Source organism: Denticeps clupeoides, chromosome 11 (assembly GCF_900700375.1).
Source record: "Denticeps clupeoides chromosome 11, fDenClu1.1, whole genome shotgun sequence".
NCBI lineage: Eukaryota > Metazoa > Chordata > Actinopteri > Clupeiformes > Denticipitidae > Denticeps > Denticeps clupeoides.
The window spans coordinates 7544475-7566466 of record NC_041717.1 but is presented as its reverse complement, the minus strand read 5'-3'; the positions used below and the strand labels follow the sequence as shown (position 1 = coordinate 7566466).

Below are 21992 nucleotides of genomic sequence, written 5' to 3'. Positions count from 1 at the left end.
GGAGGTAAGAAAATGGACCTATTCGAATCCCGAACTGCCAAAGTGCCACTAAGGTACAACTGATCAAAGCACCGTCCCCACACGCTGCTCCCCGGGTGCCTGTCATGGCTGCCTACTGCTCACCCAGGGTGATGGTTAAATACAGAGGACACATTTCGTTGTGTCACCATTTGCTGTGCTTCAGTGTTTCACAATGACAATCACTTCAGTTTCACTATTCTTTTGAAATTGTGAAGAACATAAATTAATTTGCAGAAATGTGTGAAATATGATTCCATAATTTGTATTTAAAATTGCTTTTGAGGTTTAGATAATGCCCCGAGTAAATTACCTTTATACCTAGATGAACGATGAATATGAAAATTTAAATGCACCGAATAGCAATTTTTTGGCTTGAAAATTATTAGCTTTTTTCCAATTTCACATTATAATAATTGTCATATCCAGGACAGTCTTTGTTTTATCAAAGTCTTTCATTGTGCTCAAAAGTTTCTTTTATGATCCTGAGTGGCTGTCATGGCCTCTGCAAACAGGGAGGTCTATTCTATATTAGTATATTGGAGGCCATGGGGAAAGACCAGAGTAAGTCCTCCTCAATATTTTGTATTAAATATTCTTATCTAGTGAAAAAAACCCCATAAAAACAATAATGACACCAGGGACATCTTGCATGCAATAGTCCACATTTATACACACAAGTTTATCTGTTACAGATTATCATTCATGTGGAAACATTTATAAATTAATCAAAAAGGAAGCACAAATTCACACAGCCTCTATGCCTTAATAACTGTAATACATGATGACAGCCACTATAATAATGACCAGAATGACAACAGATATGATGACAGCGAACAGGATTTTCAGTCTGTGCGCCTCCCATTGCTTCTTCCTCTTCACCTTCTCAGAGGTCTTTACGAAATTCTCGCCCTGTGAACAGACACAACTGGCAATTATGCAAGAAAAACGTTGCAGTATTAGTTATATCGCAGACTGTAAAAAATATGGACCGCCATCTTCTGAACAGTGAAAAGTGCTGGATACTTGCAATACCTTTTTATCATCACTTTGTTGCAATGGCAAAATCACTCATCACGCATGTCTCATCAAAACTCTAACTGTGGACCCTCTGTCCACCTTTAGTTTCATCTGTGCTTGTTCTCTCCCAAAAAATTGTGTTGTCCGCTTAAAGTCATCAAGTAGTGAATTGTCTCGGCACAATTTGTTTACCCACTGACCCGCTCGGACTCTGGAATTTGACTGTGCCGGTGATGTAACAGCGCCGTGACCTCGCCGTCTGACTCCTGAATGGAAATTTGCCACAGTGCATACACCTCACACGACGGGAGTGGATTTCACCTCATTCATGTTCTAACAATAGGAAATAGCATTCTAAAAATATTCAGGTAAACTACAATCAGGATGTAAATTGTGAATTCTTTTTCCTTTTAACTCCACCTAGGGCATGTTTATAGACTCCAATACAACATTTCCTGGCTAGTCCCTAGACAACATTAAGCCATGAACTCTCTTTGCCAGTGCAGATACCATAGTGGAAGGAGATGCTTATAAACAAAATAAACATTGGTAGATGGTGGCAAATAAAGTGAAAAGTGAGAGTGATTGTCATTGTGATATACTGCAGCACAGCACACGGTGACACAATGAAATGTGTCCTCTGCTTTTAACCGTCACCCTTGGTGAGCAGTGGGCAGCAGTGTGTGGGGACGGTGCTTTATTCAGTGGCACCTTGGCGGATCGGGATTCGAACCGGCAACCTTCTGATTACGGGGCCGCTTCCTTAACCGCTAGGCCACCACTGCCCCAAAAGGGTCTTATATTCCTCTGTATATTAATATATGTTAAGGATGTTAGTGTGTCATTTTTATGTAAGAGTTGTACGTAGATTATAAGTGTTAGTGTCATGTTGTGTGTATGATGTGCATGAGAGTATGTTTGTCATACCACTCAAGAAGGCTTGGAAATGATGTACTACACCTGCTTTTTGAGTTCATCTGCTCTGTCCTCCAGTTCGTCCAGCTTCCCTGAACGTTCTTTGGCCTTGTTGATGTTGTCCATCATGATGACGGTCACCTCGTCAACCTCTTCCTGAACCCGCTGCAGGCTCCTGCCATTTTCCTAGAGATTCAAATGACATACAAAGCCAGCTCATCATGAACTGCTAATTATATCATTTTGCATTGTCTGGTATAATGTAAAGTGAATTGTATTAATATTTCCTGAGTCAACACAACGCACAGTTTTAATATTTTGATTTGGGAAATTTGGAGACCAAAGCAACAGATTATTTATTTGGCTGTGTGACAGGGCGCATTACGATGAGGAAGAGGGTCTCTTCCATCTGGGAGTAATGCTGCCATGAAGGGGTGTGTATTGACACACGCCAACACACACACGCCCACCCACGCAATCCGAAGCAAACAGTGACTAATAAGACCCGGGGAAGTTCTTCCATTGATCCACTGTCCAGTGCTGGTGGAGCTGGGGTCAGCATGGGCCCTCTGACTGGTCTTCAGGCACACGTTCTTCTACACAGCAAGCTGTGCTGCACAATGTTTCCCGACAACTTTCTATCAAGAGAAAAACATTTGTGCAATAATAGCGACTTTCGGAGATTTCACCACACATGCTAGTCTTCTCTTCACACCTGCATCAGCAAGACTTGGACTCCCTGTTGGCTGTCTCCACTGCATGTTCTTCCTAGAACCACCTTTGATTGGCATTATCAAGTGCATTGCATGGATAGATCAACCAGACACTTTTGATAACTATCAATAAGCTTCTGGGATACTTCCAGTTGGATATTTGACATTCTTCTCGGCAGATTTGGATAAGTCTTCACACTTCGCATTGCTGGTTTACTATCGTGGACGTGAGGTTTGAAAAGATTAATGTTACACTATTTCATCCAATCCTCAACCAGTTTTGAAATCACAGTCCTGTTGTGTCTAAGCTTTGACCAGCTAGTAACCATTTTGAGAATTTGGAGGTAGTCCTCCTCCAGTCCTTATTCCATCTGCTTGTGGAGCATGAGGTCGCCATCACCACAAATGGCAGCTGGTACAGTTGATATTTTGGTCAGGCAACTCGAACTTTCTCTCATTTGACCACAACACACCAAAGAGAGGAAACAGTTAGAAGAAATCACGATGGGCCAGAATGATCACGGCCCGATAAACTGCCGATGGACTGACAGCAATAGAAGTTAGAAGCTTATTTGTTTGTGCATGGACCAGCCTGCTAAATAGTACAAACGGGCCTTTGACAAGAACTCACTGAATGCACTGACCCAGTGCTGAGCAATATCAGCCGTCTACAGTACAATGCAGCGCACAAATCATACTCCGCATGACTCTGTGTTTGTCTGTGACAGGAATGGGAAGTGAGTGCTGCAGGAGTCAAGGCTGAGGAGATGAAAGCGAGCTGTTAACGGGAAACCGCGGGGCCGGGGGGCAAACCGAAAATCCAAACATTTCATATTCCATCATTAATGTACGGCGAGACACCAGCACAATAAAAGGAAACACTCCCATGTGATAAAAATAACTAGCTGGTTTTGAAGCATAGTCGTTTAAAAAAAAAGGCCTTATCAGCCTGTGCATTTGAGGTAAATAAGATTACGAGCAAGTCGACGCCTGATAATCAATCAGCTTTTGGCAATGGCAGAGAGGCTGAGAAGGTTTCATGAATTCACCTGGAATCATGACATCCCTGCATCCCTTCACTCAGCCCATTCCAGTTCTCGTCCGGGCTTCCTTCCTTCCTTTATTCCCTCCCTCTCTCCACTCTGCTGGAGTACCCGGGATTTCCTAAAGGACCCTCAGCCCCCCACGGTTTTTGGTGGCACCACCACATACGTGGATTACAAATACACGTGCATCAACGTTGGTGTGTTTGGCGCCTGAACACTGAGTGTTCACTAAATATTCACGTAATTACGCAACAGCTCCTGCGTCGACAGCATTATCTCGCCTGGTTTCCGACAGCGTGCTGTCTGCCAGGAGTGGAGCAGTAATTCAGCTGAATTACTTAAAACAAACAATGAACAATAAAATACGGTGCTGATCTGTTGTACATTTGCCCACAAACACCACCTCATAAACATGGAATATCATTCTGTCTAAAAGACCAGGGGTTTTATGCTACATAATATAATATAATATAATATAATATAATATAATATAATATAATCAAACATTGATAATAAAATATGATATTGACACAGTTAAATACGTCACCTTTTTGTAAAGTAATCACATTACATTATGGTAAACAGTTATTGTTGTTCATTAACTATTTCGGGCCAATAAAAAGTACGTAAGTTGCTGGAGCTTGAAATCGTGAACCCAGCCCAAGCACTAAACGTTATGACACTTTCGCCTCTGGGGACACTCACCATGTCTGTCGTCTGTCCCAGACTCGGTCCGTGTCACCGCTGTCACCAGACTCGCTTCATCGGAACCGAGCTCATGCGGGGCAGCTCCGAGACCGAGTCGCGAACAAAACACACACGGACGAGCGCGGTTCTTTCTCTCTCGTTTTTTTTTTTGTCGTTCCTGCGCACTTTTGACCGAACTTTCTGCGCGCTGTCTGGGCGCGGATCGCCCACCCTTTTATACGGGGTCGGACAGGACATGACGACGACGGCGACAACCCCCCTGCCAGCAGCAGCCCCGCGGCTCTTTTAGCGAGTCGTTCATAGGAATGAGTCGCTTTCGTTTGGTTCTTTGAACAAGCGTTTTCTTATCGATACGTATTCTTTGAATAATACGTAGAGGTTACTTAAGTGATACCCAGCTAGTGTATGAGGAAGTACATTTACATTTACGAGACGCCCTTATCCAGAGCGACTTACAGTCAGTAGTTACAGGGACAGTCAATGGTAGTAAGTGGGATTTGAACCCGGGTCTTCTGGTTCATAGGCGAGTGTGTTACCCACTAAGCTACTACCACCCTAGTAGCATTATAGCATTTAGTTATAAGCACACAACTATTGCATTTATATATAGAAATGCAAGCGTTTCTCTCGCTTGCATACAGATGACCTTATATATACAGTAAAGGCCAAAAGTTTGGACACACCATCTCATTCAATGTGTTTTCTTTATTTTCATGACCATTTACATGGTAGATTCTCACTGAAGGCATCAAAACTATGAATGAACATGTGGAGTTATGTACTTAACAAAAAGTGGAGACCTGACCTCCACAGTCACCGGACCTGAACCCAATCAAGATGGTTTGGGGTGAGCTGGACCAACAAGTACTAAACACCTCTGGGAACTCCTTCAAGACTGTTGGAAAAGCATTTCAGGTGACGACCTCTTGAAGCTCATCGAGAGAATGCCAAGAGTGTGCAAAGCAGTAATCAGAGCAAAGAAACTAGAATATAAAACATGTTTTCAGCTATTTCACCTTTTTTTGTTAAGTACATTGTTCATTCACATGTGGAGTTATTATTCTCAATGACGCCTTCATTGAGAATCTACCATGTAAATGGTCATGAAAATAAAGAAAATACATTGGATGAGAAAGTGTGTCAAAACGTTTGGCCTGTACTGTATATATATTTTTAGTAGTCATACCTTTTTTATATACTATATATTATATATTTTGTGCTTTTGCTGTTTTTTATATCTGTAGATAACTGCTTTTACTACCTGTGTCTTGTCACTGTCTTTTTGTTGGTCTGAAGAGTTCTGTGACTAAAACAAATTCCCTGTATGTGTAAACATACTTGGCAATAAAGCTGATTCTGATTTATTGATTTTATATATATATATATATATATATACACACACACACACACACACACACATATATATACATATATATATATATATATATGAACTTATCCTTGCTCACAGGATCAAGTATAATTGTGTGCTTCAACATTTTAGTTGAATCCAGAAAGGGATTTAAGAAAGTGCCCTAAATGAAGTGGCCATGAGGACAATGTTAAGAAAACAGGAAGAGCAAAAGAATATGTGCATAGTTTTAATATTTTCAACAAGGTCTCTTTCCTCCTGCATAACAATTGGAGGCCTTTGCAGAGAACCATGCCAAAACAAAGGAACACTCACACTCAGGTCCGCATGACTTGTGGCATAACTTTGTGGCAAATGAATAGTACAAAAGATCCATTGAATGTTTTATTTTATTTTGCAGTGCTTAAAATGTGTCTGGCTACCTGGTGAGGAGCGGGGTTTCTCACACCTCCAAAACACCTTATGAGTTTGCGCACTCTCCCCGTGCTGCCATGGGTTTCCTCCGGGTTCTCGGTTTTCTTCCCATCATCCAAAGGAACGTAGACTAGTCAAATTGGCAGATCTGAATTGTCCCTGGGTGAGTCTTCGCCCTTCGCCCAGTGTTCTGCGATTGGCTCTGGCAGCCGCAACCATGGGTAGAACTGGGCAGTTATGGAAAGTGAGTGAGTAAAAAATGTGAAGATGTCTGAAGATAAAAAGATGTCGGACCCCATCTACCTAACAAACTGCACCAGTCTGGCCGACACTCATATAAGCACACATGGCAGCTCATGTGTCTATTCACTCTACATCTCACATCTGTAAACTCTACGTCCATGCTACTGCTGTGCTTTTAAGGCCTTTTTGTCCACATTGTCTCTTGGACACTCTTCTTTTTCCTGATACTTGTCCCGTGAGCAAGTTCTGGTTCCTGATATCACTTCTGCGTACCCTGTGTGTCCCTGACTTCTGGGTACCAAGTCCACCTCTTGAGTCCTGTAGGGTACGCCTGGGAATTCCCCACTGTCTGGCTTAAAGATATTCCAGGGGTGGGAAATTAAATGACCTTTTGGCATTGAATGGCATGCCTGACTCACATTAAAAGAATAGTGAATAGTACAAAGTTGCAGTTTAGACCTTTTATATCCAGAGGGGTATGTTAGAAAGAAATTAAAGAATTCAGATTTCATGAAATAATGCCCAGAGTTACATAATATTGGATATCATTCCATGAGTAAACAAAAAAGAACAAAACAATTGAAACAAGCAGGGTTGGGACGATAAAACTGAAAGACGTTGTAGGTTTCATGCCTACACATATATGTACAATCTTCAAAGATTCAGATTACAAAAGAAGACTGAGAAATTCCCCAGATGTACATAACATTTCAATCCACACAACATAACAGAAATCAAATATGTGACCAGGACAGCAGATTTTAATGTAAGGTAAGGTCCTGCAGGATGGACCATCAGGATAGACACAGTCTCAAACGAATGTCTGGGTGCTAACATGCACGATGTCCAAAAAAAAAGCATAAAATCACAGCCGCCAGCCTCATTGGAGTAATAAATGCACACCTTGATCCACCTAAACTGTTCTTCAAGAACTTCACAGGGCCAATGAATGTGAAAGTGACGTGATTGTCATTGTGATACATAGCAGCACAGCATACGGTGACACAACAAAATGTGTCCTTTGATTTTAACAATCACCCTTGGTGAGCAGTGGGCAGCCATGACAGGCGCCCGGGGAGCAGTGTGTGGGGACGGTGCTTTGCTCAGTGGCACCTCAGTGGCACCTTGGCGGATCGGGATTCGAACCGGCAAACATCTGATTACGGTGCCGCTTCCTTAACCGCTGTCATGGTCAGGCTGATTTAGCCAAAGCTTTGATTAATGTCAGTTTCAGTGGGGCCAGCTTTACAAAAATAAGGACTCTTCTCCAATAGCATCATGCTCACTGTTCTGCAAGCTATAATGTCTACTGATAAATTATTGTTTCATATTCATTGTGGCCTCTGTTTCAATATGTCATAATTAATAGGGCATCTAATATAGGTCTTATACAGAAACCTTTAGAAATGTTGGTATAGAAGCATAGCTTCCCAGAAGCATAAGGATGTGCAACAGTTATTTTTCATGGAATTGGACTTCAGTCATCATCAAGTCATATTTATGACTTGAAGTCATAAATATATCTAAAATATGCAAAAAAAAAAAATCCCCAGCTGGGTTTAACAAAAGCAGTACAGTTGTGGTGAGAACATTATATACACTTTTCATTGGTATGAATGTCATGGTAAAGTGAAGTTATTGTTAAACACTGCAGCACAGCACACAATGAAATGTGTCCTCTGCCTTTAACCCATCAGTAGTTAGCAGCCATGAACAGCGCCCAGGGAGCAGTGTGTGGGGACGGGGGTCATTTTGTGTTTTTTAAAAGTTATTTCTTTGGTGAACATGCCTCATTGCCAAATCAAATTCGAAATGAGCTCCTTTTGTGAACGAGGTTAAAAACGTCCCCACATACAGCTCCTCAGGCCACTACATTTACATTTCCGACAACAATTTTGCCCACAATACCATACATATAAAATACTAGCAGAGCGACAGGAAGTTTCACCCAAGTCATCTGATACTGTAGTGTGACAGTAAATTAAGACATTTCAACCCAACAATATAGGATCTAGATCTAGATGAGTTCCCTACTGTGCCAATCAAGTGGATGCCAAATCAGAAAAAAACATGTAAATGACATGTAAATAAGACAGTACAAGATGAGGACAGAAAAAAAAAAGCATCGGAAGACTCACATGTTTATTTCTAAACACAGACAGATAAGCAATTTGGGCTCTTAAATGTATGGTTACACTTCTGAAGTTATTTATTTAGATTTTAATACACAGCCATGTTAATTTCTTAATTGTTTTGTGATTTTACTTCACAATTTACATTTATTTATTCATCAGACACTCTTACATACTAGCTTCAAATCATTCATTACAGGGACAGTCCCATAGGGTTCAACAGGATTGATCATGGACGTCTAGTTGGAAAGTAAATATGTTACCAACTAGATAACCACACCTACAATACAAGATTTAAAAAAAAAAAAAAAAAAAAAGTTAAAGAGAAATAATCGTGTTATTGAGATTTTTAAAAAATAAATAACCTTATACTACTTAAACTTACATTTCTGGGCCACAGGAGACCAATTTACAAATCAGCATGGATTATTTACAGACAATAACGCTGACTGGACTCTCCGAAGCCTTTCCAGTAACAGAACACACTGAGCCGAGCACTGCATTGTTCTGACAAAACCGCTTAAGCAAGGCAGTACAGACAGAAAAAAAACAGACATGAGCCTTTGGAGCCCACGGTGGAGAAATTTGGGCCCCAGCCCCACAGTGGGATTTGGCGAGAGGTGAAGATTTTCCTTGTGAGGGGACGCTATGATCTAATTTCGTACAATACAGACAGAAAAGGAGGTTTACCCACAATGTTCTTTGTGGGAATTGACCCCCTTCAAAGGTGGAACCTTCAAACAGCAAAACTCTTCATCAGACCTCAATTCAGACTGTCTAAGGCTTTTTTGACCTTTCACATAGTTTGCACTTCAATGTGTGGGTAACAAAATAAGCTTAATAATCAGTGATTCGGTTTATATCATTCCACACACCCATATTTCCTAAAACAATTGTAACAGCTAGCAAAGAAAACATCTGAACATATGATTGAGATATGATACCCTCCTCTGACACAAAGGATGTCACTAGAGGTCACCTTTCACGAATTGTAACAAAATCATGACGACAAAGATGAGGCACCACGGCAGTTGAATATAAAGGCAAAAAGGACACACTGTTTCTCACTAAGAGGCGGATAACAGTGTTTTTCAGGTACTTCCTACGTTTACAACATTAAGGTTTGATAGTGGGTGCTGGTGGAGCAGGACTGCTGACTGGAATGACTCCAGATGCAAGCAGAACGATGATAAGTATGATAATTGCAACAATAACGATTAAAACAACCCACATCTTCACGTTCTTCCACCAGTATGAGCGTGCCACTTTCTGAGAGGTGTGCTTGAAGTTCTGAGCCTGTGGAACAAAAGAAAAGGCGGCCATTAGCACACAGATATTTGACATTTTGCAGCAGCGGTGCCTCGTAGTGGTAGGGTATTACACAGGAACATTTGAAACACGTTAGCTCGCCCCCTTGTGTCACTTTTGCGGCTCTACATCAAACAGTCATTTCAGTGGAAAATTAATATTTCAAAACCTACTCGGTGTCTCAATGCTGGACACTGGTAATGTATTTTGTCAACCAATCAACAGTCTCAAACACTGCTAACCTTTCAGTGTGAATTTCAACAGCTTTCAGAAAAGGGGTTAAATTGTTTTTCTCTCCATGTAAGCGCAGTGGTTTCAAAGTTGCCATGCTTTTTACCGTCAAGCCACAAAGAAAAACATTCAACATGTCGCAATATTTTATAATAACAGACAGTAATGAGGGACCACGCATAAATACGTTTTTTTACGCACAAACATTCAGGTATTTCACCTTAACCTGTCATTAAGCATTTATGCAAGACCAAGAAATATTACAAAATATACAGCAGACGTCTTTGCTGTTTCCTGTAAATATAAAGCAGGGAATGACACACCCCTGCTTGCAGGTCTTCGGATTTGTCCATCAGATCGTCTAGCCGCTCGCCCCGGGCCAGGATCCGGTCCACGTTTTGGGTCATGATCGTCTTGACTCCATCAACCTGCGACTTCAGCGCTTTGACCTTGTCGACCTCCTCTGCTGGCTGTATGCCCTCCTCCTAAACAGCAGCCAGGCATTTCAGAACACAGAAGCACAGTACTGAACACAGTATTGCAAATATATAACAAACACCAAGCAATATGTTTAAATACAAAAAGAACACCACATGTGTGTCTTCGCCCGCGAACGGCACGCTTCTTTCTTAGGAACGTGTGATTACATTCATTGGCGAAACTGAATACACGGGGGATGTGCTTAAGCAGGAGAACCTGAAACTTTATATCTCAAGACCCCCCAACCACAAAGGACACAGGCAAATTCCTGCTGTTAAAAGAATCCAATGTTTTCTCGATCACAGCGCACTTTAAATATGACTACGGGGACAAAGAGGAAATTTATCGAAGTAAAAAAAATAAATAAACATTTGAAACTGTTTGAAGGCCTTCCTGGTATTTCATTTTCAGGCTCGTGCACAGACTGCTCGCCGTTATGTGCACTCGCTCAAAATCTTTACGTAGAAGCGGGCGGCGCTAAAGACCCCTGATTAAGATCTGCCTTTTATTTTTTCTTCTTCGTGTATTTTTGCAAAGACTACCAGCCTTTAAATCCCCAGTGACCACTCGGTGCCCATAAACAGAGGTCGTCTCCAGGTAACCGCAAGTCCTGCAGCGCCACCCACCACCAGTGGGTTCTCTGCCCTCGGCCCGGAATGGCAGCAAACTATCAAATGACGGGCCGTGGCGGTAAAGCCAGCACAGATGTGGTGTTCTCAACGTTCTTTACCAGTTCTACCAGAACCAGTTCTTTACAAGCAGTCAGGTGATTTTCTTATGGTGTTTAGATGTTTAAATAAACCAAAATACCCTTATATATAAATATAGAATACATTTAGGCTTTTTTTTAGGAGGTTCACAGTAACTAGTAAGTCAAATCTTACAAATATGTTGCAACTAAAAGTCAAATATGTTTCCTGAACCACCAACAACAATGTTCAGATAAATGAACCGATCGACTGAATCAATCTGAACGGCTGAAACTTGACTCAGTTAAGTGAACGAACCTGGCGCACGGTCAATAATAAACACAAATGAGCTTTATTCGGCTTTGGCGATTGAAACGCTCTGAAATGTCCCTGTCGCCTGCTGGTGTGGCCGGCGGACAGCTCGGTTTCTGTCGCCGAATCTTCAGAACGAGTCGCGCAGGCAGGCGGCGTTTTTCCTGTTCGGTGAGAGATGCTTCCTCCATGATTACACGTCGCACATACCGCCGGCCCCCCAAAAAGAGCCGAACGGAGGACGAATAATAAGAGCGATACAAACTCCGTATTCTCCGGTGGTGTATTTTATCGCGAAGACCGAAATAGTTCACGTAAAAAAAAAAAAAAAAAAAAAAAAAAAAAAACAACGACAGTGAAACCACGTTTAAACTTTCTTCCGCCAAAGACACACGCAATACGTGGCAACGTGAGCGAAGTGTTGCAATAAAGAAAATAATAATGATAATAATAATAATAATAATAATGAGCCAACATCGCACGCAGTGCTGCTACACTGGACGTGCTTCACCGCGGTTCCGTCGCGACGGAAGAACAAGTCGCCTGTTTCCACCGGTACGCGCCTGAAACCGGGTTAAAAACGCTCACCATGCTGCTCGGGTTATTGTCGCCGACTCCCATGTTGATAGCGACCGTGGAACCGCGTTATTCCGGCCTGTTCGGCGCTGCTGTCTCCGGGTCTGGGCGGGCGGGCGGGCTCGATAACTTCCTGGTTGCTTCTCGCTCCGCGAAGTGAATTCCTTCGCGTCAACAGGCTGGTTGTCATTTCCGCCCACGGCCGCAGGGGGGCGCTGCTCCGAGTAACAATTTCTGCTCTAAGTCATATTTAACCAACTGATTATTTACTTTGGCCATGTAAAAATAGTTTTGAGTTACTGAGTTACTAAAGTTACTTTGGGGTGGCTGTGGTATGGTCAGCAACACACTCGCCAGAAGACCACAAAGTTCCAGGTTCAATGGGCGTCTGATCAATTCTGCAAATATAACTGTAAATTTCAGAGGAAGGGTTGACAATATATGTGTGGTCAATATATTCCTGACAAGAACAGTTGATAGGACTAAAAAAGTCCCAGCAAATTGCATTGGTCCATTTAATTCCATGGTAGTAATATAAAATAAATCTGTAAAATGTGAAATAACAGAATATCAAGACAAGTTTTTTGAGGAATGCCTAAAAAAAATATAAAATTGCAAGAGGTGCTGATCCAAGCTCATAAGGATGAGTGATAATCAATAGTGATGTAGTTCTCGAGACCGGTCGGGCCACCTTGACTGAGACAGCTGCAACAACTTCTACATCCACCAGGCGTCTGGAGAGAAAGTTGACGAGTTCTGCATTTTTTGTCATCAAACTATGAGGAAGAACTCTTAAATCTGACAAAGAATGTCATGTATGTACTCATAGTACAGTCGGTTGTTCAGGGGGTATAAGTAGCTATATAAGTATAAGTAGCTAACCCTAACCCTAACCCTTACCATGAAATGCAAAAACATTTTTAACTTTCCTTATGAATCAATTTGCCAAATATAATTAGGTTCCTTTGAGAAGTACTGTCTCCTGTGAAGTCTTCGTTTACGCCTGTAAGCTAATCATTTTGCTTTAAGGCCATTTTCTCTGCACTTTGGGAATAATGATCTGTAACCATGCATTTTCCTGGATGATGTCAATAACGCGGCCTAAGTCTGTGTGGTCCTTCTGTCGGTTGAGCCTGTTAAGTTTCAGTATGTGCAGAAAAGGAGTTTGGCCGATTAGAATACCATGTCTTTGTGCAAGAGCAGCAGTAATTTCATTGTATGACATTCTTAAATGAAAATAAAACTAGTCCTCTCTCCATCGTGAGGGATGTAAGTAAATTAATTTTAAATAACTTGTGCACAGATCTTGGTACTTCAGGGGCTCCGTACGCTACCCTTTGTTAAGTCTGCAGATCAGGAAACCAGCAGTGAACAGAAGGAAATGTATTTCAGTGTTGGTGAACATTTGAGAGCCAAATGTCCATTGTCTTCAATTCAAAGCAAGGGATCATTACCCAAGGCCTCTGTCCCTGGTATAATAGATTTAATATGATCTTCTTTCTGGTACATCCCATCAGGATCTGGAGGTCAAGGTAAAATGCTTATAGGAGGGGATTGCTGAGAATATAATTTTTTTTCACCAATTCTTGCAAATCTAGGACATTTTAAATGAGACACATATGGACAATATAATTGGAAAGATAACATGAAATAGAAGTAATTACACTTTCCAGAAATGCCTTTTTTTTTCTACAGTTGATCTGAATAATGTGGGGTTGGTTATAGCCCTAGTCTAATTTTGGTCTTCGTCTCGGTACCCTCAAGTCTCAGCCGTGTCTGTCTCGGTTTAGGTGTCTTCAAGACAACACTAGAAAATCAAGATACTGTACATAATAATATAAATGTTAATAATTATTAATTATTAAATGTTAATTATTATTTTTAAAATATCTTATATAATTGACTGTGGTCTATGCAGATTGGCGATAATAACAGCATCAGATTTTCTGCAAAGGCCGAGCTGGTTGCAGGTGACTCCACCTTTTCTTCTGTGCTCAGTGACGCAGTATCACCCATCCCAGGGATCAGCCCGTCCGACCGGTTACTGCTGTTTCTGCCATCACTGCACTGCAAGTAAGTCAGTGTCTGAATCACTGGGGAACATGGGCACCAATGGATTTCTTTTCATCTTAAGGTCATTTATGAAGGCTAAATGTGATGAGTTTTAGTGTGAGTGTGGTATTAAGAGTGGAGAACCTATGTGACAGTATATTACATAATTTGCTTTAATACCAAAATTTCTCTATTGGTGCTCCAGTTTCTGCCCACATTTCTAGACTTGATGGATATGAAAGTGGTTTCCTACCAGCACCCAGGGCCTGCAGGACTACGAACTGGAAAAGAAGGTAGAGAGAACTGATAATGTATAGAAATGTTATTAAATGTTATAGCCGAGTCAGTAACACAGTCACAAATTCAAACCCCATTTACTACAATTGTGTCCCTGAGCAAGACACTTGAGTTGCTCCAGGATCTCTGTCTCAGTAACTACTGATTTTAAGTCACTCTATATAAGGTTATCTGCTAAATGCCATATATGTATATTTGATACTGGTTTTAAATGGTGTGGACTTGGGAATTCAGAACAGGACACTACCAAGTTCATTGGAACATTTAATAAAACATTCTCCAGCACAAAATGTGTACAAATGTTTAAAAGACAGGACATAAAAAAATAAGACACCATGACAGCATGCAATGAAGTCACTGCACATATTGCCGGTATTTTTCCTTTGAAAAAGTAGTTTGTCTGACTTAAGCTAAAAGCCTTTTTGCTATTTTTTTTAACCTAAAGATCCAAATGTATTATTTATATCAAACTGCAGTAGAGAAAAATTGAATACATAAGAGTGTCGTGATGAAGAGAAAAACCTTAAAACATGTTAAAACAATGTTCATTTCATTGGCCTTGTCTGATGATGATATCTGACATGCTTTCCACTTTACAAAGTTCCAGGGTCTGTCAAAAGAAAACATAGGTCAGTTTCTGAATGTTGATTAATGACAATGAATCATTAAAAAGAACAACCAAATAAGTCATACAAACACAGTGACAGATTGTGAAAAACTGTGATACAGTTGATGAATTGGCATTTTTATAAATGCTTATTCAAATTATTAATAACAACACAACTTGCAAAACTACAGAAAAAAACAAACAAACAAACAAAAAAAAAAACCAGACATGAATTTCATTATAAAGACAATCTAAGATTAAGCAAATATTTAGCTAATAACAGTGAAATTATGTATATTTGCATCTGATATACTAAATTACAAAAAATGCTTGGTGGTCTTCAGGTCGTGTGCATGCTTTGTGTTATATAGTACTGGGATCCAATAGATGGATGGGTGGTGATGGACTGCATGCTAAACATAAGGAATAAACTGTTTTACTTAAAACACCATAAAATAGTTCTGAAACCACATACAAGCTTGGATGTTCTATTTTGGTGAAGAATAGTTGGCACATACACCACAAGTCTGAGCTCAGGGGAGGTGACAGTGCAATAATATGCAGGAAGTGGGAAGGGAATAAAAATGATTCCTGCTGTGATTCCAGCATTGCCATTGGAATCTTTTCCAGATTATCCAGTGAGTCTCTCTGCTGCCATCACTATTTCAAACATTAAATCCTTATTATTTTATAAAATTGTTTCACTGTTTCAGTTAACCCAATATAATCCAAATAAAATGGTAATTATGGAAGCGTGCATGCAAGAAGAAAAATTATCCATTGAATGGAGAAGAAGAGTGAGAACAAACCTTTTCATTGGCCAAGTGTAATAGAGCAACAAATGCCAGTGGCACAGACAAGTTGTTTGCCATAGAGGTGGGGAGTCTGAAAGGAAAGTGATGGTAAGTACATTAGTTATCTTGGTAGCAGTCATTTCTACATGGCATTAGGCAAATCAGTGCTGGCAACAATAGACACAAGGTGTTTGGTTAGCAGGAGGTGTTCATAATGCATAATATTAAATCAGCAATAAAATCTGAACAAGGGTGGTAGTAGCCTAGTGGGTAACACACTCGCCTATGAACCAGAAGATCCAGGTTCAAATCCCACTTACTACCATTGTGTCCCAGAGCAAGACACTTAACCCTAAATTGCTCCAGGGGGGACTGTCCCTGTAACTACTGATTGTAAGTCTCTCTGGATAAGGGCGTAAATGTAAATGTACTTCTGAACGAGAGTCCTGGTAGACTCGCTGAAGAATTTCTCTCCTGGCACTTCCTCTTGTTTTTCTTCATTCACCTCCTGAAAAGAGGCATAGAAAACACATTGATTTTCAGAGACTCAAAGAAGTGGCTAATTGATGTTGTATAGTTGTAAGTTGTAAGGGGAGTGTGTTAATGAGTGTTGCAAACCTCAGGAGCTTTGTCATGAGTGTCAGTTAGGAGGTTCCACATTGTGTTTTTCAGTCTTTTCATGTCCATCTTCTTTGCAGTCTTGGCATAATTTATCTCAATCGTATTCACCTGGTAACACACAAACATTCAGTCATATATGCTAAAGTTAAAGGGCCCTCTAGCAGCACCATTTAAAACCAGATCTCATACCTTGTGTGGTTCTGGCACCAGGTTGTCTTCACCATACGTAGAGACGCCATCATTGTCTGGTGACGACCTGTTAAAGCTTTCGGTCATCGGCTGAGAATCGTCATATGCTCCAGACCCTCCAGCATCATCATCACTGTCCCCTCCCTACAAAAAGAAACATAACTAATTAGCCATGAAATCCAATTATAAAATAACATACATTTCTGATACTTTAACATGTCCAGCATGCCACATGCCTGAATCCCAGGGCAGAAGTTAGCTGTGTCATTGGCATTGTTGTAGTCGTACTCGCCGATGGCTTCACCCAAATCCCCAGACAGCCTCTTCTTCCCCATCTCACACAACTACGGAATCAATATAAATTCAATTTAGTATTCTCCATGGACATTGAGAGTAGGCTTAAATTAGAAGTTTCAAGGTGCACTGACTGTGTTGGAGGGTTTCAGGCTGAGCTGGGATAGAGCTTTTAGGGGATATTTGAAGTCTGCTGGAAGAGTGGTCTTCTTGTTGCTGCTGTTTAAAGCTGATTTACTGATAGTAGTGGCTGCCTGTAATACAAAAACACACACTCAAAACAAAGCACTGGGTGTGGACTGACTTTTTTTTTGTTCAAGGACAACTGTGATAAGAGGCTTTTGTCCAAGCTAATGGCTTCAAAATACCAACAGTCTGTTCTGTAATGCAGCAGTCAGAACATAAAATGGCACTTACTAACAAAAACCTAATGTAAACAGTTGCATTTCTGCTTATTTTAATACATAACTAAAAGTAGAAAAAAAACATACTAAACCACAAAACAAATGCTTACTTTAGTTGTGCGAAAGTAATTATGAAAATGTATGTCTTCAGTGAAGTCTATGACAAATGCAGTCTTTGGTCCCCTCTTTCTGGTCTCTTTTTCTGGCAAATGATCCTCTACAGAGACAAACACACGAGTTTACAGAACGTGACTAGCCTGTGCACGTGTTAACACACAGCCAAGCATGAGAACTCACGTTTATGACTGGGCTTAAAGAGCCAATAGCCAGGTCCAACCCATGTAGCCATGGTTCTGGGGCTGAAATATGAGTACTCCCTGGGCTCTGAGGAGATCTGAAGACACATAGTGCCAATGTCACCTTTTCCAATTGGAATTACATCCCTATTTGTTGAGAAAATGGGGAAGGGAAAAAAAAGAATAGGAGATAGTTAGATTTATTTCCACCAAAGCTATTTGAAGCAGAACAGTTGCATAAAAATGTTTCATCTACAAATACAGCAATGGGGGATGGAATCTAATATATCGATGCATGAAAAAAAAAAAAAAAAAAAAGAACTAGTCATCAAGGGTTTCTGGAAGCCAAATTTAAGACCTTTATTTAAGACCCTTCATCGGGGTCATCAACTACATTTCTCCAAGGGATAGAGTTTCTCCGCAGACACTGAGGGCCAGATGCTCTTCTTTCTACAACATTAATTGTAGTTTAGCCTTTGTCAATGTTACCAGACTCATATTACTTGATGTGGAGCAAGCCACTAGGGGGCGACTGCAATAGTTTTGGTTTCTTATTTCAAAAAATAATAATAAAAAATAAGTAATATTGCAATTACTTTCTTGCCTATCAATAAAAAAAATCCCATAAAATGAACAACACCAAAATCTTTACATCACTGCAAATGTTATTTTCCCAATACCGCATCTTAAAAATAAAAGTAAACAAGATTGTTTTTTTTTCTCCCAAAAAACATGTCCATTTTAAGAAAGATGTACTACATATAGTCGTATAATTTAGCTGCTCGATATAAATTGGATATTTTAGGGTTTTAGGTGCTGATACAAATTTATATCTGTTGCTGCATATTTAGCTACAAGTTCACCTTCGCCTGACTCCATATCCATTCCCACCATAGCTGCTGTCGTGACGTCACACATATGACTTGTAATGGTGCCCATTTTAACATAATAAAAATAAGTTGTGGTCATTTGTAAAAGAAGGATTTTTTGTTTATGCAATATCTATTTGCCTTTCAGACAAGGTGCTTTCTCAATTTCACTGAAATGCTTCAGCATCACAGAATAAATGGAAGGCAAGTTCCTGGACCAGAGCGGCACCTTACCGTCCTTTCCCCGGGCTTGTCCTGGCACATGCATCTTTTTGCTCCTTATTTCCTTCTTCACACTCTTGTCCAAAATCGTCACCGTCTGCATCAAAATTGTCTCCGAAGTCCTGACAGTCCTCTTCATCTGGCTCAATGTCAGCATTCACGTCAAACGCATGCTCGCCCTGCTTCATTTTCTCCAATAGCTGGTTCACGGTCTGTGGGATGAACAAAAAGAACAAAAGGACGATGAAGCTCACACTGCTGGTCCAGAACGATCCAGAAAGAGTTCATTCAGAATTTGGTACCAGTAAAGACATTTGCTAAATTTAGGAACACCATCTAATAAATATTCAGTTTTGCTCTTGACCTGGTCAGGTGTCCATCTCGTGAAGGAGAAGTCTTCCAAGGAGGGGCAGATGGGACTGGCTTTCATGGACTTCAGTGTACCTGTCCAAATCATAGCAGCTCGATGGTCATCATAGAAATTACACCTGCATTAAAAGGTGACCACAGGTCTCTGAATGGATTACCGATAAGAGGCTGGGCAGGGATGTACTGGGGGAACATGGGGATGTTGGGAGGCCTGGATTGTAGAAGCGTCAAGTGGGAGGGGAATCGCAGCTCACACCGACTGTCCTCACTAAACATCACAGACAGAAAGACTCCAGCAGTACTGTTCTCATCAAAGGAAGCAGCCATGCGCTGGAACATGGGGTCCACCTGAAACAATGTTGGGAGAAACAGCAAGTGAATTACAGGCAGCCAGTTTAATGATAATTCTAATTAACATAAAACAGAAAGCTGTCTAAAAAAAAAAAAAAAAAAAAAAAAAACCACGCATTTTACCTCACACTTCATTTCAGACTCAGAACGGTTAATGTTGCCCAGGTTCTGCTCTACAGTCTTTTTTGGTGGCCTCTTCTTCTTCACCACTTGCTTGGCTGAAATTTGCGCCCCCTCTTCTGCCTCAATCGCACCATCCTCCTTGTCTTCTTGTCCTGTGTAGAGACAGCACGGAGGAAATAAATTTACATCATTTATCAGACGCCTTTATCCTGAGCAACTTACAAATCAGTAGTTACAGGGACAGTCCCCCCCCCCCTGGAGACACTTAGTGTCTTACTCAGGGACACAATGGTAGTAAGTGGGGTTTGAACCTGGGTCTTCTGGTTCACAGGTAAGTGTGTTACTACCACCCTATATAAATAATATAATATATAAAATATAATATAAAATAATAAATAAAATAACATAACATATAAAGCAAATAAACTAACAACATGTTAGATACAGATCTGTGCCAATCTGTGCTGGGAGCTTCTCACCTTCCTTTGGCTTAGTTTCAGAGCCCAGACCTCCAAGGACTCTGTAAGCATCAGCATGGACAGCATCTACTCTCACTGCATAAATTTTAGTACTCGCATCCAGAGTACCTGCTGCAACCTTAGCAAACAAGGAAAAATTATGATTATGACTAAAGAGCAAGAGTCCCTGCTATATAATCGCATAATCTCAATATTGACAAGGAATTTTTCATTTATGTTTGGATCAGTTTTTCCAAGACTGACTGAGTTTCAGAAAATCTGTGTGTATGTCTTCACCTTGAAATTCATCTCAGAGTCCTTTTGCTTGAGTATGTCTGCCATGTAATCAATCAGGTGCAGCCCAAATGCATTTTTTGTTGTAATTTTCTGAAAAGAAAAGGTTTGTTAGCCAGAACAGGTTATAATCTGAGCAATAATTAACCGAACACTTTTCCTTACGTTCTCCGTGGAGAGCTTGATGCAAGTGGAGTAATGTTCAGAGATCTGTGCCGTAGACAGTTTAGGTACTGCAGCAGGGGTCCCGGCATTACTAAAAAGCAGGGACGTAAATAAATATCACGAGCATCACATCACGCTTGCTCATTTAAAATGAACAAGATAACAAACCTCACATTCAACACATAGTGCTTGTCCAAAATGGTGACAAAATAAACAGTGTCCAGTAACAATCCAGTCAAGATATTACATTGCGCTTTGCTCCTGCCCTGTCAAAACATGCAGACTGTATTACCTCTGTGGGGCACATTCGTTGATGGAGGAGTCCGCTCCACCCTGCAGGTCGACCACCCGGGACCTGCGCCTTTGTCGACGTTCCCATTCGTCGTCGTTGCCTGGAAAGGCGTCCAGAGTTGGGGTGCTGGTTGCTGAAAGGGCAGCTTTGAGCCCCAAAGACGGTGATGCCCACTGACGGATCCGAGAGGTCGGTGTGGAGGTCGCACTCATTGCTGCGCGCAGGGGACCTAACAGAGTCACAAAATGATGAAAAATGAGAAGAAAACCACCACACATGGGCGTCAGCATTTCGTACGCTGATTTACAGAAAAAACGACAAAAGAGTTCTTCTCTTTTTCTGGACTTCCAGCTGAATTTGTGGTTCCGTACTTGTACCGAGACATGACTATCATGCAACAGTCTCTTATTTAACCATAAATCTCAAATTAGAAATGCTTTACTTTAGTGAAATACTGAGCAAATCTAATGCATTAACCCCGAAAGGGAAGCGCATAGCGGTGCCCCGTCACTGCAAAGCAGGCCTTACGAAAACATTCGCTCGTTAGCCGATTGCTAACCAACCAACCAACCAAAAAAAAAAAAAAAAAAAAAACTCAGCGAGAAGGAAATTTCTGTTGCGAAAATACATCCCCCATACCTTACGCCTTCCCTGGTAGAACCCCAGCCGCAAATATGTACCCCGTTTAATCGACAACGTGCAGCCGCGGACTACTTCGACGTTCGCCCGGTTGTCACCCCTCAGTGTTCCACATTTGAAATTTAGCGCCCTCCGCACAGAGCGGTTTCGGTGCTGCCGCAGTGCGCATGTCGTGACGTAAGCACGCACGGCGGACGTAAAGCAGGAGCGGCCCAGCCGAATTGGTATGCGCCACATTCGTCTTTTGCTTGGCGTGTTATAACGCAGTAATGAAACGTCTTTTATGATGTCACATCGCCGTTTGACAGGGATGTCATATACATCGTCTGCTGCAAAATGAGCGCATTAATACTGTGTGATATTTTGCATTTCCTCACCATATTGTAATAATAGGGATATTCTTTTTAAAAAAACATTTTCATAAACTGCATTTCTTCACCATATTGTAATAATGGGGATAGTTTTTTTTTTTTTTTAAAACA

At 41.0% G+C, this 21992-nt stretch overlaps 3 protein-coding genes across 4 annotated transcripts; all 3 read right to left on the bottom strand.

Moving 5' to 3' along the window:
* Nucleotides 1–666: 666 nt before the first annotated feature.
* On the bottom strand, nucleotides 667–4626 carry vamp5 (vesicle-associated membrane protein 5). The gene is made up of 3 exons (XM_028996615.1): nucleotides 4418–4626; nucleotides 1999–2139; nucleotides 667–930 (listed from the first exon to the last, which is right to left on the bottom strand). The coding sequence occupies exons 1-3, from the start codon at nucleotides 4418–4420 to the stop codon at nucleotides 784–786; spliced, it is 291 nt and encodes a 96-aa protein (XP_028852448.1). The 5' UTR covers nucleotides 4421–4626; the 3' UTR covers nucleotides 667–783.
* Nucleotides 4627–8574: 3948 nt separating this feature from the next.
* vamp8 (vesicle-associated membrane protein 8 (endobrevin)) lies at nucleotides 8575–12322 on the bottom strand. Its single transcript, XM_028996063.1, has 3 exons — nucleotides 12187–12322; nucleotides 10441–10602; nucleotides 8575–9874 (listed from the first exon to the last, which is right to left on the bottom strand). Exons 1-3 carry the CDS (start codon nucleotides 12217–12219, stop codon nucleotides 9695–9697), a joined length of 375 nt encoding a protein of 124 aa, XP_028851896.1. The 5' UTR covers nucleotides 12220–12322; the 3' UTR covers nucleotides 8575–9694.
* Nucleotides 12323–14774: 2452 nt separating this feature from the next.
* On the bottom strand, nucleotides 14775–21641 carry ncaph (non-SMC condensin I complex, subunit H). 2 transcript variants are annotated; one of them, XM_028996570.1, is made up of 18 exons: nucleotides 21511–21641; nucleotides 20872–21100; nucleotides 20580–20670; nucleotides 20418–20507; nucleotides 20142–20259; nucleotides 19663–19814; nucleotides 19347–19536; nucleotides 19184–19263; nucleotides 18832–19031; nucleotides 17730–17875; nucleotides 17543–17649; nucleotides 17163–17282; nucleotides 16971–17078; nucleotides 16735–16878; nucleotides 16543–16653; nucleotides 16356–16432; nucleotides 15940–16015; nucleotides 14775–15133 (listed from the first exon to the last, which is right to left on the bottom strand). In XM_028996570.1, the coding sequence occupies exons 2-18, from the start codon at nucleotides 21081–21083 to the stop codon at nucleotides 15074–15076; spliced, it is 2082 nt and encodes a 693-aa protein (XP_028852403.1). In that variant the 5' UTR covers nucleotides 21084–21100; nucleotides 21511–21641; the 3' UTR covers nucleotides 14775–15073. The 2 variants fall into 2 exon arrangements, with proteins under 2 accessions (XP_028852403.1, XP_028852404.1); XM_028996571.1 differs by having other exon boundaries at nucleotides 21552–21636.
* Between the last annotated feature and the right edge of the window lie 351 nt (nucleotides 21642–21992).

Bases quoted from the DNA above. Each gene is read 5' to 3' on its own strand.
- vamp5 (XM_028996615.1), bottom strand. The intron at 931-1,998 runs GTGTAGTACATC...GTCTGTTCACAG, and splicing joins CAGATGAACTCAAAAAGCAG to GGCGAGAATTTCGTAAAGAC.
- vamp8 (XM_028996063.1), bottom strand. From the start codon at position 12,219: ATGGGAGTCGGCGACAATAACCCGAGCAGCATG. The intron at 10,603-12,186 runs GTGAGCGTTTTT...GCTGCTGTTTAG, and splicing joins ACAATAACCCGAGCAGCATG to GAGGAGGGCATACAGCCAGC. The intron at 9,875-10,440 runs GTGTGTCATTCC...TTTGTTCCACAG, and splicing joins CCGAAGACCTGCAAGCAGGG to GCTCAGAACTTCAAGCACAC.
- ncaph (XM_028996570.1), bottom strand. From the start codon at position 21,083: ATGAGTGCGACCTCCACACCGACCTCTCGGATCCGTCAGTGGGCATCA. The intron at 19,032-19,183 runs GTCAAGAGCAAA...TTCATCCCACAG, and splicing joins CGAGATGGACACCTGACCAG to ACCGTGAACCAGCTATTGGA. The intron at 17,876-18,831 runs GTAAGGTGCCGC...CTCAACAAATAG, and splicing joins ACAAGCCCGGGGAAAGGACG to GGATGTAATTCCAATTGGAA.